The 16,524-nt window shown below is 41.4% G+C and overlaps 1 protein-coding gene across 1 annotated transcript in view; it reads right to left on the bottom strand.

Annotated features, from left to right (window-relative positions):
* Nucleotides 1-16,524, bottom strand: part of LOC306961767 (neural-cadherin) — a 424,067-nt gene that overhangs the window by 278,830 nt on the left and 128,713 nt on the right. Inside the window, exons 3-4 of the mRNA XM_079554643.1 lie at nucleotides 13,928-14,153; nucleotides 12,371-12,575 (exon numbers count right to left, since the gene is read on the bottom strand). Coding sequence (XP_079410769.1) covers nucleotides 12,371-12,575; nucleotides 13,928-14,153 — 431 coding nt within the window. The remainder of the gene's footprint in view (nucleotides 1-12,370; nucleotides 12,576-13,927; nucleotides 14,154-16,524) is intronic.

Raw genomic sequence — 16,524 nt, 5'->3', positions numbered from 1 at the left:
ATCGTCTTTTCATTACAGATTTTGCTTCAGGGGCTCTCCAAAACTTGCTGTTTCTCTTGGAGTGAACTGCACCGCCTGTGCTCGGATTGCCAGATAATCAGCCTTCGTAGCCTCAAGGTAAGACCCGCAATCACGCAGCCTCCAGTGCATGTGCTCCTGCTTACATGTGCTGGGATGAGGGGATGAGTATAAACGAGCAGAAAGGTAGAAAGAGATTGCGTCACATGCAGCACACTTACAACTCCAGCGCTATCATTTTAGCATTAGGGAGAAGATGAGAAGCACAGCGTGCGGTTAAGAAATCATCACATGGTTGAGTTTGTCCACAAAGGATTTTCTACACTGTCCTCATCTTCACAGTTCACATTTTAAGGCTTTTTACAAGTTGGGCTGAATGATTTTCGGGTTATATGTGGTTGCATTTTTTTTTTATGATAAAGTTACATTTTCAATTTCATTTTTTTTTTGTTGGTCTGAACTACAGAGGTAGAAGCTTCTACTGTATAGGATCTCATGGAGCCACTGTGAATTTGGAAGCAAAAATAATTCACCCACGGCTTAAACTCTCTTTTAGAGAAGTGCATTTGTCCATTGTGAAATCAATAAAGTCCCATCTTATCTTATCTTATGAGTGGTTGTAAATGTGTGATTTTCCTTTCCATTTCACAAAGAATAAATGCATAATAAAGTTAATAAATGCATAATAAAGTTAAATACATACTAGAGTGACCTTCAACTCTTTATAATGTGGAACACATACAATTTAAATCTAAAAGCCTTAAACAACATGAAAAAAAAAACATATATTGTTTGTATCAGTATAATTCAGACAAAAGCAAAGAATATCACTGATTGCTGGATAAACATTGTTAATTGAAATGTCATTTCAATAAAACACATATCTACTGTATCAATAAGAGATGCACATAATATAAGTTTTCAATACAGCTTTCACAATGTTTGTCTTTATTTCACAATTCAATCAGGTGCTTTGCGTTTGGTAGACTTTTTCTGCAATGCTGCACACAATGTTGTAGAACCTCGCGAAGGGCGCTTCATTCTCATTAACACAAGTTCTGATTCATCTTTTGTTGGAAACTAAAGAAAACACAGACATAAATATTTCATAGCCGTTTCTTCAAACCGCCACAGCAAAAGTTGTCCAATCTGGAATAACTGTACAAGCTCTCTGAGTACAAAGCATGGGCACATTCTAAATCTGGGATTATTACTTCCAACAGCATCCGAAATTGGTTTCCTTTTGGTTCAGAGTCCATTTCATCTGTGACTAACCCAAATTAACCCAATCCCAAACCCACAAAGAGAAAGTTTCCAACCCGCACCTCATCCCAGCTCGAACCCTGACCTGATTCCGCCGCATTATTCCACATCTTACAGCGCCGGCTGCAAAGAGCATGCCTCTCAGTAGGTCAGCGTCGCGGAATGCAATGTTGAGCACTTTTCCAGGCCCTGAGCAAACGAACGCGAGTGTGCAGAAAGGGTTATGCTCTCCCCTTATATGTGCGAGTGTGAAGGAGAGGGATGGCGTAATGCTGCCCAGTTCATTAGGGACGTGGAGGCAAACACAGCATCTTCTGAGCTAGCGCAGATGTTGACTTACAGCATTGAGGAGAAATAAATCGGCGCTGGACGGGCAAGAGAGCTGTTCTGACCCGAGTCCCATTTCTGCTGTGGATAAACACAGAGGGGCACACAGCGGAGTGTAAATACCAGCGGTATTAAGTCCTGCTAGGTAAGATGAAATTCTGTAAAATCACTTAATCCTTTCGCAAAGATCAACCGCAACGCATTGGACAACAAATAATAAAAAAAAAAGGGCCATGTCAACTCCCCGAGGTGATTTGTGTGCTCTTTTTCCATCAGCTTTCAATAAATCTGAGGACGCACGTGTGTTTGCATGCCCCTGTGAATGCATGCGAGCGTCGGCGTGACAGCGAATAGCGAGGGATCAGCAAGAAAAATGAATTTACAGTTTAAGTGCGCATTGGAGGGGGGGGGGGGGGGGGGGGGGGGGGGGGGTTCAGATTGAAGGAGAAAGAGAGGATGAAGCCAGGCGTTTTAAAGCGAGACGAGCTTGAGCACATGCACACTGCACACTCTCAGACACACACAAACACGGTGAGAGAGCTGCGGGGAGGTCTCGGGCTGGTTAGGTAACTAATGGTGCCGATGAGCTATCACTCCTGAAGGGGGAAGCTTGGAAACTACCTGCAAATTAAAGTCATGCTCGGTGACTCCGGTCCACACAATTACACCGGGCCAGTACGTGGTTTCGGGAAAGATGGAGATGGATGGGTGCAAAGCGGAGGGAATCAAAAGCAAAAACTGATAAGTGAAGGGGAAATAGTATCCCTTAGCAGTATAAGCTTTAAAAAGGCATGCGGCGCTTCACTGGCCCTGTGCATACTTAGTGAGCAAGAGCTAAGCCAGACTTATCTTGGCTATTGAATTCATTTCTTCGCTTTCCTCAATGACATAATCGGTATTGGCCGGGCCATGGAGCAGCGACTTGATGTGAAATACCGCCCAAAAAAAAAAAAAAGGTTAGTTCAGCAGACTGCACTGTCAGTAAAGTGGACTTTAGGTCAGGAGCTAATGTGTAGGCCACTGTCGCCCAAAAGTCTCCCATCTCGGGACTAACCATGCCTGACCCTGCTTAGCTGCTAAACTCAGGAAGTTTAGACGAGATCAGGCCTCATGACGGTAGTGTTGGTGATCCGAACACAATGCATTTGACATTAGTTCCCTAAACCTAACACAAGACAAATAGAAGAACATCGCAGGCAGGAAATACACATCTCTCCTACAGATGGAATATTGTTCTGTTCACAGTCCAGGTGTGTGCTGGAAATGCCCCAGACGTCCCCAAATAATAGCTTTATGATGTATTATTTATAGTGGTGTGTACAGCAATGGGCACGTTTATATTGAAAACATACATCTCTATTGCCGGTGCAGTGTGTCACGGGGGCTCAGATGTCTTTCCAATTGTAAGAGTGCTTTATCTGAGCTGTGCAGAACACAAGCAGGGCGACAACAGGGGGCTGTCAGATGGGATTTTGGTAAAAAATAATAATAATTAAAACATAATTAAAAGAAAAAAAAATGGGGTGGATAGTAGAAACAAGAAACAGAACATATGAGCAATAGAAAGATAAAATAAGTATATAAAAGGCCGGGAGAATCTTTACTGTACTATATTTGAAAAGGTACCACACGGAGGAGCCCCTGGGAAAGAGTTTGGACCAGCTGGAGGGACTAGGTCTCGCCTGAGAACACCTTGGGATCCCCCAGAGAAGCCAGACTAAGTGTCCGTGGATAGGGATGTCTGGACATCTCTGCTCAGATCACAGCCTGACCTGACCTTGGATAAAGCGGAAGAAGATGGATGGATGGCAACCATAAGAATACGTAGTGGACTGCATATACATTTTTACTGTATGTTGCTTACAATTTATCTTCACTGGCAAAAAATGCCATTTAATCTATAAATGTATATTGTGTATAGGTTATTAATCTGTTGCTATATGGAAGTACTACTAAAACGTACATTTCAGATGCCAGAAGAAAGAAAATATATTATTTAAAAATGAAAACAAAGACAACTGTACTCAGTGCAACAGAATATGGGATTATCGGGATAATAACGCTGTGATCCATTATTGATGTGGCTATACATCTTTCATTATCGTAAATGTTTCAACTGTAATTTGATCACTACTGGCATCAATTATTAAAGACACTCTGCAAAATGTAATATATAGAAAGGTGAATGATAGATGCACTGGGCACAACAATAGTCTAGTCAATAGTCTATTGTATTCCCTTTGAAAATACATGTAAGCCCCCAATTCCACACACATCTTTTTCTGACGCTATAACCGACTGGATTACGCACTGAGCTGGATAGGCTCCTAAATTATTACAACTGCATTTAGGAGATACGTCTTTTGTCCAATATGCTTGGCTAGCCTGTTTGGATACCATAGCGTCTGAAATTATTTCTGGCATCCCTTGAAAGAGTTGAGATTTTGTTACAGAGCTAATTAAAATGTTAGTTGATTATAATTGTTTTTTTTAAGTACACCCGTATTAGCACCTGAGAAAATGTATTTTGGAAGAGGCATTTCTGGACACATCAATGGGCTTATAGACCATTCTCAGTCTCAGTCATTTTGGTCGGCCAATCAGCCATTTGGAACTCTGCCCACCACTACAGAGTTGTTATTTGATTTGTCCATTCACTTCAGGTTCCATTTAAATGTATATTTAAATAGGCAGAGTTACAAACTGCTGATGGATACAGATGGCATCGCGTCACAGAAGGGGGCGTGGCCTCACCGAGGGGGAAAATAGAATATTTTGGGAAAGACCATTCTTCACTCTTTTTAGCCATTTTCTGGCGAAATATAAACTTATTTATCACATACAAATAAAGTCTAAATTGGGTCCATATAGATATTTTCTCACAGCAGAGTGTCCAGTAGAAGCGAAAAAATGGCAGTCAAAGCTACCGCTAGCTAGCGTTAGCATCAGCAGGATGCTAAACATGCAGCATCACGTTAGCATTCTCCATTACTTATGTATTTATGGGCTGTTGAACCACTTTGCTCCTCTCCATGTCAACTTTATTTAGTATAAAACTATATTCAGAATTCAGCATTTGCTAAAGTATTTAGATAAATAATTAGAGAAAGTTTAGATTTTTCTCCAAATTGTTTTCCCCCTTAACTTTTTTCAAACATGACCATATATGGCGATTCCAGAGATGGCGTCTGTATCTATTGCCAACCAGACGTCACATGACTGAGAATGTTCTACACAAATATAAAGTAACTTATCCAAATACTACATGCACTTCAAAGCATGTTTGCTGAGGTATAACCCACGGGCCAGTGTTGGTTTTTCACACAATAAGACCCCACAGTAATAAATATGTTGTTTTCAGTGAAACTTTGAATAGTGTATTAGAGCCAATTGCAAGACATCGCAGTTCAAATTTTGCAACCCCTAATTACACAGAGCATTATTTCCAAACTGAATGATCTATAAACGGAAATGAGATAGTTATTTAAAGGTATTTTCAGGAAGGGAAACAAGGGAAGCCTTTTGCTCTGCAGCATAAAGCACTTAGGTGTTGTTGTAGCCATTCAGTCGCCCATTAACCTCTCAATTGTTCCACTGTGGAGTAATGGCAAGTTCCTGTACAGGCTTTAGCAGAAGTAAAGACAAGGGCATTAGGCTGTTCTCGGCCTCATGGCTAATAGCTTCCACTGTCAACTGTAACAGCCGACTGCAAACTATTTTTCATTAGGCGCATGCTGGGCTCAACCTTAAGGGATAATGCGGTGGCAATAACAGAAACAGTGGCGAAGGATTTGTTTGGAGAAATGTAAAGAAAGTGCAAATAAGGAAAAACAATGAGTACTTGGACTGTCTAATTTCTGATTGGAAAGCAATTTTTCCCTAACTGTACTGCATACCTAAAGCTACATGTTACTGCCACTACTGCTAGGATGACAGTGGCTCTGAAGGAAGAGAAGGTCGTCGAATATTGGGCAAGACATTTCACCCTCCTGTGCATTATGACTACTACTATGACTACTACTACTTCTTCTATAGCTTCTTATTTTTTTGTCTTCCTCTTCAGGATCTTACCTGTGCCAAATCGTGGGAACAGAGGCGCGATCTTCTAGGCCTACAAGCAAGAAATGACTGGTGTCCTATTGAATGGTCCTAGAGATATTTCTACAAAGGGCAACTTGGGTATTTTAAGTCTGGTGTGATGCTTAAAGGAATAGGCCACCGTTTTTACATACTGAGATATGTTCTTACCTTAGCTTTGACGAGTTCTTTAGGACCTGTCTGATCTTCCCCCGTGCCTTCAATCACGTAAACACAGCGCAGACGGCGTTAGCATTTAGCCTCTCCTGCTCTCCACTATAGCTCCAAAACAGGTCAAGATAGAAGCTACCAAGCTCTTCCACGTTTTCCCTATTTAAATATGGTTACGTGAAGTGTTCCACTACAAAGCATAATTACACTAAATTAAACAATGTGGATTTTCTAAGCGGATAAAAGCGGGAACTATATTGTAAGGCGTAATAATACCAGGAGTAGTTCGAAATCTGTGCAGTAATCTTCACTTTACTGCACAGATGCCAAACTACTCCTGGTATTACTACGCCTTACATTATAGTTCCCCCTTTTATCCGCTTAGAAAATCCACATTGTTTAATTTTGTGTAATTATACTTTGTAGTATTATACTTTGTAGTGTAACCATATTTAAATAGGGAAAACGTGGAAGAGCTTAGTAGCTTCTATCTTGACCTGTTTTGGAGCTATAGAGGAGAGGGGGAGAGGCTAAATGCTAACGCCGTCTGCGCTGTGTTTACGTGATAGAAGGCACGGGGGAAGACCAGACAGGTCCTAAAGAACTCATCGAAGCTACGGTAAGAACATATCTCAGTATGTAAAAATGGTGGCCTATTCCTTTAAGTCACCAGGTCCTACAGCCACGGGACCATGTATAAACCCATGCAAGAAGTGTCAACATCTGCACGGTTTAAACGGAATTGCATCCATAGTAAGGAAAGGACTCCATCATGTGGAGGTGTGGTGGGTTTCGGCACTTTTAGTACTTCTGGAAAACGGATTGGCAGCTTCAGTGGCATCAACAACCAGTCACTCAAAAGTATGGGTTTGGAACCAGTTACACACATTTAGTGAGGAGAAGCAAAAAAAAGCATGATGGACCGGGATCCTTCACTCAGCGATTGCAAGCTGTCCAAGCAGGGATCAAACCAATAATTTCCTGAGAGGCAGGATCCTTCACAAAGTACCACCAAGCAGCTAAAAAAAAACAAAAAACTTGGGTTATTCTATTTTAATAATCTCTTCTAAAAGCTGGGATACATTTGAATAACGCTTGTGTTTATGGCTCAATGAATACTGGTAGTGGGTTACGTAAAAAAATAAAATAAAGAACCGTATTAAATCCCCCCCCAAACAATACTGTTGTAGCTGATTTACTGGTACATCATCTGAAATCACCAGAAAACCTGTCGGAGGAATACTTAACCCATTTCGTCCTTAATGTTTGGAAGTTGTCTGCCGTGTCTGTTCCCCAGTTCTGACCAACGTTCTCAATAACATCCTCTCAGATAGAATTTCAATATTTACTTTCATTTTGCCTTTTGTCCTCTGTCAGAAAGACTGTTGTCTACAATCAATCAGTAGACCTGGTACCATTTTACAGTTACACTTTGTTTGCCGTCACCTAGCAACCATCACTCACTCCACATAGCAACCACTTCACTGCTGCATCTTTCTCCTTTCCCTGGTGTGCGTCACCTTTCTATAAAGTATTTGTTGTTAATTTCTTTTTTCTATTAGTCTCCAAATTAGATTAAATACGTTTTATGTGATAATTTTCCCAATATATAACTGTTAAATATTTTAATCAGTCAACACAATCCACACTGAGCAGAGATTTCAGTTACTACTCTTACTCATTTTCCTTTTTCAATTTCCCTTTCAGACCACACACATACACAAACACACTTGTATACAAATCTGGTATCTATGCAATCACTGGTCAATGTTGCTGTACCAATCATCTGCTGTTCTGAAGTAGCATATCGAGATGCTACAGTGCAGTGTCCTGATTCCCTGACCAGAATCAACTGTCCATATTGGCCGCTCCAGTCAAGCGTATTCATTTCTATTTGCCCTGGAGTTCACTGCATCACGCCCTCTACATCTACATAAACATGAAGCCTTATAGCTGGATGATTAAGAAGCCGTAATTCTAAATGTTATGTACCCTTCTTGACTGAACTACCTTTATTATTCCAGGCTTGGTGATACAAGGGAATAAGCTCAACCAGTATAAACATTGTTTTTTTATTTTTTATTATGGTCCATAAACATAGATAAGATAGGCCATTCCATCCTTTCCTCTCCATTTACGTTTCATAAAACAACAATATACACCAGGCTTGTCCTCATTCATTTAACTCATAGAAAATCACATTCACAAAACTGACTGGCCCACGTGGATTTTTTGTGTTTGCTGTTTGCTTATGCTCTTCCTTTTCTCTCCAGACTATCTTGTTTTGTAGACGCTTTGATTATTTGTGTGTTCTTCTTGTAAATGTCAGTGTCATTAAGACGTAGGTGTATAAAAGCTTGTGCCACAGTCCATTATCCACAGTAATGACAGGAGGTTGCAGCTTTTGTGTCTCTTCTTTCTTTCCTGTTCCTTGCCATTAGACACTGTATTTAGTGCCAGACCTGCCAGGCCTCTCTCTCGCTTGCTTTGTATAGACCCTTATACAGTATAGACTCTAGCTGCGTTTGATGGTGTACCATCCATAGATCCTGATGGTACGTATAACTTTATGGCTTTAACACGTTTGTTAAGGGTGACACGACCACACACAGTAATTATCTACTTACGGTCCAAAGTGTTGAGACTTCCACTGATAAACATGGCAAAAAAACGCTATTTTATCTGAATCTCCTGCTGAAATAACAACAGATAAAAGGCCAAAAACTGTTGTACACCGAATTCGAACAAAACAGCTCACTATTTCAATAGGAAAATGAAGATATTTTTATATTTGTTTTATATATATATAGTATATATATAATATATATAATATATATATATTTAAACCGACATAGTCTTTTGATGATTGCTTTGGTTCAACTGCGTATCAATCCCACCCTTTGGAACATCAGAGACTCTGAAAAAATGGACTACAAAAGAGGAAATAGATTTGGCCGGCAAGGTAACCCTGCTGATGTTCAAACCCAAAGACCTCATGCTGTACAGGTCATGAAGTATGAAAAACCCTCATGAAAAATCCTTGGAAGATCCGGTTCTCTATTGTCATTGTTATTTATTGACCTTGATCATTGCATAATGCGGCTGCTGCTCAGATCATAATGTTCTAAAGACCATGTTGAACGGCCTCTGTTTGTGTGCTGACCGTGATGCAGTGAACATGATGACACGCAGGTCCTGGTTATGGAATAACAAGCCATTATTATGTGCAGACCATGGCAATGTACAGACCGTGCTGCTGTACAGACTATGATGTTCTATAGGTTAACGGTTTCATTGTTGTGCCTGTCGGGAAATTTGACCTCTGCAATCCCCTTTCCTCAACGCGACTGTGGCCAACTAGTAGCAGTGGACAGACACAGTGCAGCCCCCTAGGGACCCTTTTCCAGAACAAACTCACCCACACACGGGATGGAGGGATTCATGCAAACTCCACAAAGAAAGGCCCCTATGGCCAAAGCACCGCTAAAACATCCCGCTTTTGTACAGACCATGACACAATATTGTGTACACCCAACTTGTGTTCAGGCCTTGATGATGCACAGAAGACAGACAGCAAACTTTCAGGGCCTGGTTACAAAGTGACAAGCTATTATTGTGTGCACACCATGGCAGTGTACAGACCCTGATGAGATATAGACCCCGCTGCTGCTGCTGCTGCTGTCTGTGGAGGCTGTCTGCTCGGAGGATGCAGAGGACAGCTCAGTTCATCGGGACATGTTTTCGCCTCAGGCCAGTGTAATGACGGGAAGCAGAGCAGATGCACCGGCGCCTGCAGCGGTCAGCCACTGTTCTCCCCAACTCCCTGACAAGGCCAGGAAGTGATAGGAAATCCCTACACAGACACGCCAAATACCCGAGTCTAACGGAGAAGGACCGGAGATTATATTTACTTTAGCACTACAGCTGTACTTGGCTGGGCCAGAGTTCCGCCTTTGAAACATGTCTGTGAATAAATTTGCTTTTGTAGTGCCTTAAAAGCTTCAACAAAAGCGTTTGAGGGTGAAGGTTGTGCAGTGGCATAATTCCAACACATCACATATGTACCAGAAATCACAATTTGGATGTGAATAAAGCTATTATTGCCCCAAAATTAAATGAATAAAGTATGTTTTCTTATTTAGGTTCCATAAGAAATATAATGACATTCAGAGCAGCTCTCAGTCGTCCGGGAATTTTACATTGTAGTTGAGGTTTTTCAACGTTGTGGACTGGACAGGTCAAACACGACATGGGCACCAATTTTGGTGTAGAGAGAAAATCCCTTCCCAGTGAGCCATTGCTGCCTGAATGCACTGATTAGCTCTTCCATTAAATAACTGCTGTTTACTTCACAATGTTAAGCAAACAGCACCCTGCGCATCTGCCATTATCAAATGATTCTAAATTATATAGCTGAGCTTTCAAAACACACATCCCACCGGTCGCTTAGAACTTGACCCACTTTTAGTCATCAGTAAATTTCACTCAACATCAGCACAGCGTAGTTTCTGACTGTACTCGATGTTATTTGTCTTTGCAACCAAAGGACTTGAAAACAAATGGATCTTGTCAAGTCGGACGATGATGAACAGCCGAGAGCATCCTTTGTGACACTGCGAAATTACATTGTGTTCTTAAATATAACTTTCAGCAGGCAAACACATGCACAATCTCCCCAGAGGAAAGCGGTCCAGAAACCTTTACATCTGAATACTATTCCATCTTCAATAGACCTACTTGATCAAAAATTGTAATCAGTCACATAACCCGAAAATAATCTATAGTGGGGTTCAGAGGAGGTATGCCACTTTTTGTTCCATCACTAGTCCAATATTTGCACGTGAGCTTTAAATAAAAGGTCCTGCATAATGCAAAATCGACTTTTTGGAGCTTTTAACCATGTTGTTTTGCTATTTCCTTATCAAAAACACCCCAAGAGTGTTTTTTGACTTCATTCACGCAGTTCTCACCAATCCTCCTGAATCCTGCCCCAGCTGCTCTACCCTCTCCTGGTAAACGACTGACTTGTTCCGTTGTGTCATCAGACTTGAATGGAAGTGCTCGATGTCTCTAATGTAATGCATTACGGCCCGATTTTTATTTGTAAAACAGAAAGAAAGAAAGAAAGAAAGAAAGAAAGAAAGAAAGAAAGAAAGAAAGAAAGAAAGAAAGAAAGAAAGAAAGAAAGAAAGAAAGAAAGAAAGAAAGAAAGAAAGAAAGAAAGAAAGAAAGAAAGAAAGAAAGTGCCTGAGTGTATGAACAGATGTCGTGTTTGCACCGAATGTTGTAAAGAAGGAGCTCTTTCCAAAATCTTTCCAGGCCTGTTCTCTTTTCTTACCTAATGATAATATCACGGAGAAAAGCGTGTTTGGCTACGAGAAGACAGGACTTTATTCAATCTTCCTAAAGAAGAGGACACTCGCCAGAAGTTGGAATTTCTTTCCAGGATTCGGCAACTATCAGCCAAAATAGTGTTTGTCTGTGACTCTCTTGATGGATGTTTGGTGAACCTTGGCTGGAAACAAAGTGGATTCACTTTGTTTGCAACGCGAGTCCCGAGTGGTGAGTCAATCAAAACGCATGTTAGCGTGTGTGTTAGCCATTTATGAAGCTGTGTTGCAAATGTCAACTCCTTATAACTGCACCCTATTTATATTTCTACTTCTGCTAAAGTTGTATGAGCGGATAGAGGGGGTGGAGTTAAATAAATCGAAGTGTTTTCCAGGTTTGAAAAATACCTCCAGAAAACACAAAAATTAGTACTCCATGTGGTAGTGGTACAACCAGTGCTTAATTTGATCGCCCTTTTGGGGGAACGCATTCCCCCGATTCAATTTTTTTCAGGGTAAAAGATCCGGGAAATATTTTGGAGGATCCGTCAAAAGATGTATCTGATATAATGGTTCTAATGAGAGTATTCCGGCAAATGTTTTGGCCTGTTCCCCCAATCCATCACATCAGACCTAAAGTGTTCCTGAAAATACTAATTTACAAATTAAGCACTGGGTACAACATATCATATAAATGCTTATACTTTACTTTGAAATGGCTAAAATAGCAGGATACAGATCCTTTAAATCTCCTGCAAAGGTAGTTGTTTTTTGTGTGTGACGATAAGGCTGTGTTTGAACATTTCAGGGTTATTGGTTACGTAAACTCATTGTAACACATACGATCTTCTCTAATTGTTATTAATGCAGAGCAGTGAACTTTATTGACAAGATGTAAGACGTTTGTCAGTGATGGACTGCTTTGTGTATGAAAATAATTAGTTAGAATGTGTACATTGAATTACCTCAAGAGCACCAGTTGAGAATGACTACTGATTGAAAGAGAAACATGTCAGCTTTCCCTGGACTAATCCAAAGTGGTCTCTATCTATTCCTTTTTCCACTAGAACTGTGCCATGTGTTTTCCAAGGCAAGTGCCATTATTAAACCCACAGTTGAGCAACACAATCAACAACCTGTGTGTGTAGTCAGGCGATTTCGAGCCAGTCTGTCGAACCACTGACCTCTGCCGCGCTGCTCATGCTATCGTGCTCCTCGCTCGCCCGGACTAACAGCAAGTAGCGATGCTGGTCACTCTCGTAATCAATAGGGCGGGTCAGGCTGATTTCCCCCGTCTCCGCGGCGATGGAGAAGAGACTGCTGGGATTGATAAGGAGGCTGTACGCGATTGGTTTCTTCTGGAAGGACACGGCAGGTGTGACCAGGAAGCTGAAGAGATGGATAGAGAGAGAGAGAGAAAGAGAGAGAGAGTAAAAAGAGAGGTGATTGAGTGTTTCAGGGAGAGTGGATAAGGGGAGAGTTACCGCGATAGCCAAGGAACGGGCACATATATATTTTACACAGCCGAATGCATGCATTGAGTTGGAATATATAAATATAAATGATGTAAGCCAATACAGTCCATAAGCAATAAAAATAATATGATGTTTATGCGCCGTAGCGGATTCCAGCTCAATGTCAAGTTTTGTTAGTGTTACAAGGTCAAGTGCATACGTTCAGTGCAGTATTTTGAATGCATTTTTACTTGTTGTTCATACGTGCTGAAGTTGATAGCTCGTATAGTATTACTATGCCTATTGTTGATGAGAAACATGCTGGAAAATAGATTCACTAACGGTGGCCAAATAGGTCAAAAAGGTGTAAGATATTGCACTGGATTGTAAAGACCATATGACTGTTTCAACAATAAAAACACATTGAGATTTGTGTCAATTATAAACGCCGGAAGGCAACAGTACAAACTAATTGTGTGTAAAATGTATGGGGTTGGGTGTAGAATGAGATCCAGGTGATGCTGAAGTATTTCAGACTTTATATAAAGGACTTTGTTACAGACCAAGACTTTTTGAACAGCCTTGAAACTTTTAATAATCCTTGCAAAGATAGTTAAAACCACTTGCTTTCTTGAATAAGAGTGTGATTATGTTGAATGCACAGATTTTGTAATGCTACACTCAAAAGCATATTTGATGACTCATTTTGAAAAATACAATTAAAAAGGGTCCTTTGCATTCCATGCTCAAGGCAAGTAGAGCACAACATTTTTAATAAATATACAACCATGACCTCCACTTGAAAAGTAAAACTTTCATCTTCAAAGTAAATTGCATATGGTTTGGTGTCCGAGACATTCTTTGCTTTGTAAACATTATCAAGATGCCATTGTGAGACTTTTGTAACCGAAGTCTAAACTGTTATAATAGTTAAGATTATGGTTTTGTTATAAGGCATGCTACCTTGTGTAGTTTTGCCCTTTCACACACCATTGAAGATTTACTAACCATTTAAAAATAATTTGCTCTTTATATTCAGTACATTAGTAGAAATATGCATTTTTAGATCTTATTTGTATATATTTGACATTGCCAACTCTTGGACACCATGTGAGTGTGCCTTGGTCTGAGACACACAGGCAGGAACTCACTCGCCAGCACTTCAGTGGTCAAACACACTGACTGGTTTGCTTCTCCACACATTCCTTGCTATATACGCACTACTGTGCATTAAAAGCTGTTATGGCGAGTGAATTTCACAGTAAAATCAACCAAATCCCAACTTACGTCTGTCCCTCCGGTGTGTTCTCCGGTATGGCGATGGTGAAGGATGTGTTGGTGAACTGAGGCGATCTCTCCCCGGCCACAACAGACACCACGACCGGGGCACTGCGGCTGCCCAGGCGGTCCGCGGCGACCACCGTCAGGAGGTACTCCCTGTCCCGCTGCAGGGGCAGTCCTGTGGTCCGCACCTGACCGCTCTTCCTGTCCACCTCGAAGCGCCCATCTCCTCCTGAATGGAAAAAAGACAGCAACACAGGGATGAGTGGTGATAATCTATGAACCGTAAAGACAATATCATCACAACATGGTGCTTCACAGGGCTTTCCAAATATTGCTGACTTGATCAAACAGAAGAACCATTTGAAAGTAGCACTTGTTGAAGAAGAACTGCCACCATTCATACAAAACAATTTATATATCTCGGCTAAGATTGCACTTGCCTAATGCCGTCCATTCGTCGTATCCGCTCACGATTTCACATCTACTTCCCATAGATCACATAACAAAGCCGCACTTTAGCTTTGAAAGAAATTACCAGTAGAGCAGCAAGTCAAAGAGAAACAACCTGCTGAGAAAATCGGCCAAGCAGGAGCACAAATGAGGACAACGTCGGCAAATTCTCAAAGGAATAATGAGCCGGTGCTAAAGCTAAGATTGCATCCCCGACCTCTTAAACGGGCTGTGCACATGTTGTTTCTTTTATACCACACGGATCGGGCATCTCTGGCTCCATGTTGAGATGCTGTAGCTAAAAATTGAGGAGAAGTAGCAGGGAGCGGGAGACAAAGACGTAAATATAGCCGCCTTCCCAAGACGTCAGGAATATGTCCGCTGCGCGCGGTGTCAGTAAATCAAGTGATAAATGTAACCTGACAATAGGCTCTCCGAGTACTTGTTGTGCTTACGAATGCATGGAGGGAGCGCCGGCGAAAATGCTGTCGTACACTGGCTGCTTGTTAACAACAGGCGCTCCGAATCGGAATTGCAATTATTTTAATGGCTGAAATTGCCCTGAATTTAGGGCCAACTCAGGTCAGAAATATAGCCATTCACCCAATTTACCGGCTCTGCTATTAATTACTGTTGTCGAACTGACCTCGAACTAACCCAAGTCTAAAACGGCACTAGGAAAATCAAGAAATTATCAAAAATCCTAAAAAAAAGTGTATGTTCATGCATTTATATTGAGAGCCACTACTAGAAATGTAACAATATCCTCATTAATAGATAACACAAAGTTACACATGTCTTTCATTCGTCACCAAACAATTCTCCAAACGGAAACAAAGAAAAACATACTGTAAAAGCGGTGATTAAGGCTGTCATGGACAAAACCATCAATTGAAAGCTCTAAAAAGTCTAGACGGCAAAGTCGATGTTGATAATTTCCTGTACTTTCTTTCCATCAATTCATTTTCATTTTAGTCATCACCGAGGGAGATATTGAAAGCCCCCCTTTTGATAGGTAATGGTTTTAACAGACTGCAAAATGGGCAGGAGAAATCATTATGTGGCAGACAATAAGAAAAGCAATTATTTTTGTTGAGAAATGAATTATATTATCTGGGAAAATAACAGTGCATGAAGTACTTATTTGAAGAGAGGAGGCTCGGAACTAAAAAATGAAACACCGCGTTCTGGAATTCAGCCCGCTGTTTTGAAAAGAGACATTCTCTAACAAGCTATAGCAGAGGCGTAGAGGCCATTTGGACACGCGGGAGATTTCCCAGCCGGCCGACAGTGAACATGCAGTCCTTTGAATACCCACATCAACTAATCATGAGCAAGAAACTAGATAGGCGACATGTTACTATTTGCAAACATTCATCCCTTCTTCTTCTCCAAACCCAACTTCTCTGCTTCCTGTGTGCCTCTGCGCCCCAGTGCAGTGACTCCTAGTTCAGAGCCATCCGTCGTCCTGTCTGCCTGTACCTGACTCTATCCACTATCGCTCCTCTCCCTCGCCTATATAGCGCCGCTGCGCCTGAGTCTGCCCTGCTCGGCGCGCACATGTCAACCTCCATTCTCATGAACTCCGCACTGAACTCTACTCACCCCAACCCCCCAAAAAAAAATCGTCCGACCGTCGGTACCGCCTGTCAGAAGGCATTGCACTGACTCATTCCACTGTCTGCAGAGCCCTCGAACTCTGCCGAAACTAACCCACCAGCTCACCTTAGCAGAGAGGGGAGTCTGCGTTTGAACTCCCCGTTTAATGAGAAAGCCTGATCTGAAATTACATGTCTGTCAAACTGATTCAATGACTCATGGTGTTATCAGCGCAGGATGTTTTGTTCAGCGGAAAAATAAAGCAGGAAAATAGGGTTTTGCAACTGAAAGGATAAAATGGAATGCAAAACAGAGATGAATGCCATTCTCGTCCGCGGTAATGTGCGCTGTGAGCTGTCCAAGTGAGTTTTGGCACAAGAGAATAATCCCAGTTGATCATTTCTAATTGAAATGACAAAAAAGTTCACAAATGAGAGCTTAGGTTAGACTGAACTGCATTATCGGGACAGTCGTGAATAATGTATAATGTTTTCGGCAACTAATATGACTTAAATCACTTGATTGGCTGCCTCTGCGTCAGAGCTGTGGGA

The sequence above is a fragment of the Gobius niger genome (assembly GCF_951799975.1).
Source record: "Gobius niger genome assembly, chromosome: 4".
In the NCBI taxonomy this organism is placed as follows: Eukaryota; Metazoa; Chordata; class Actinopteri; order Gobiiformes; family Gobiidae; genus Gobius; species Gobius niger.
The sequence above is the reverse complement of the archived record's forward strand: the minus strand, read 5'-3'. Positions and strand labels throughout refer to the sequence as shown.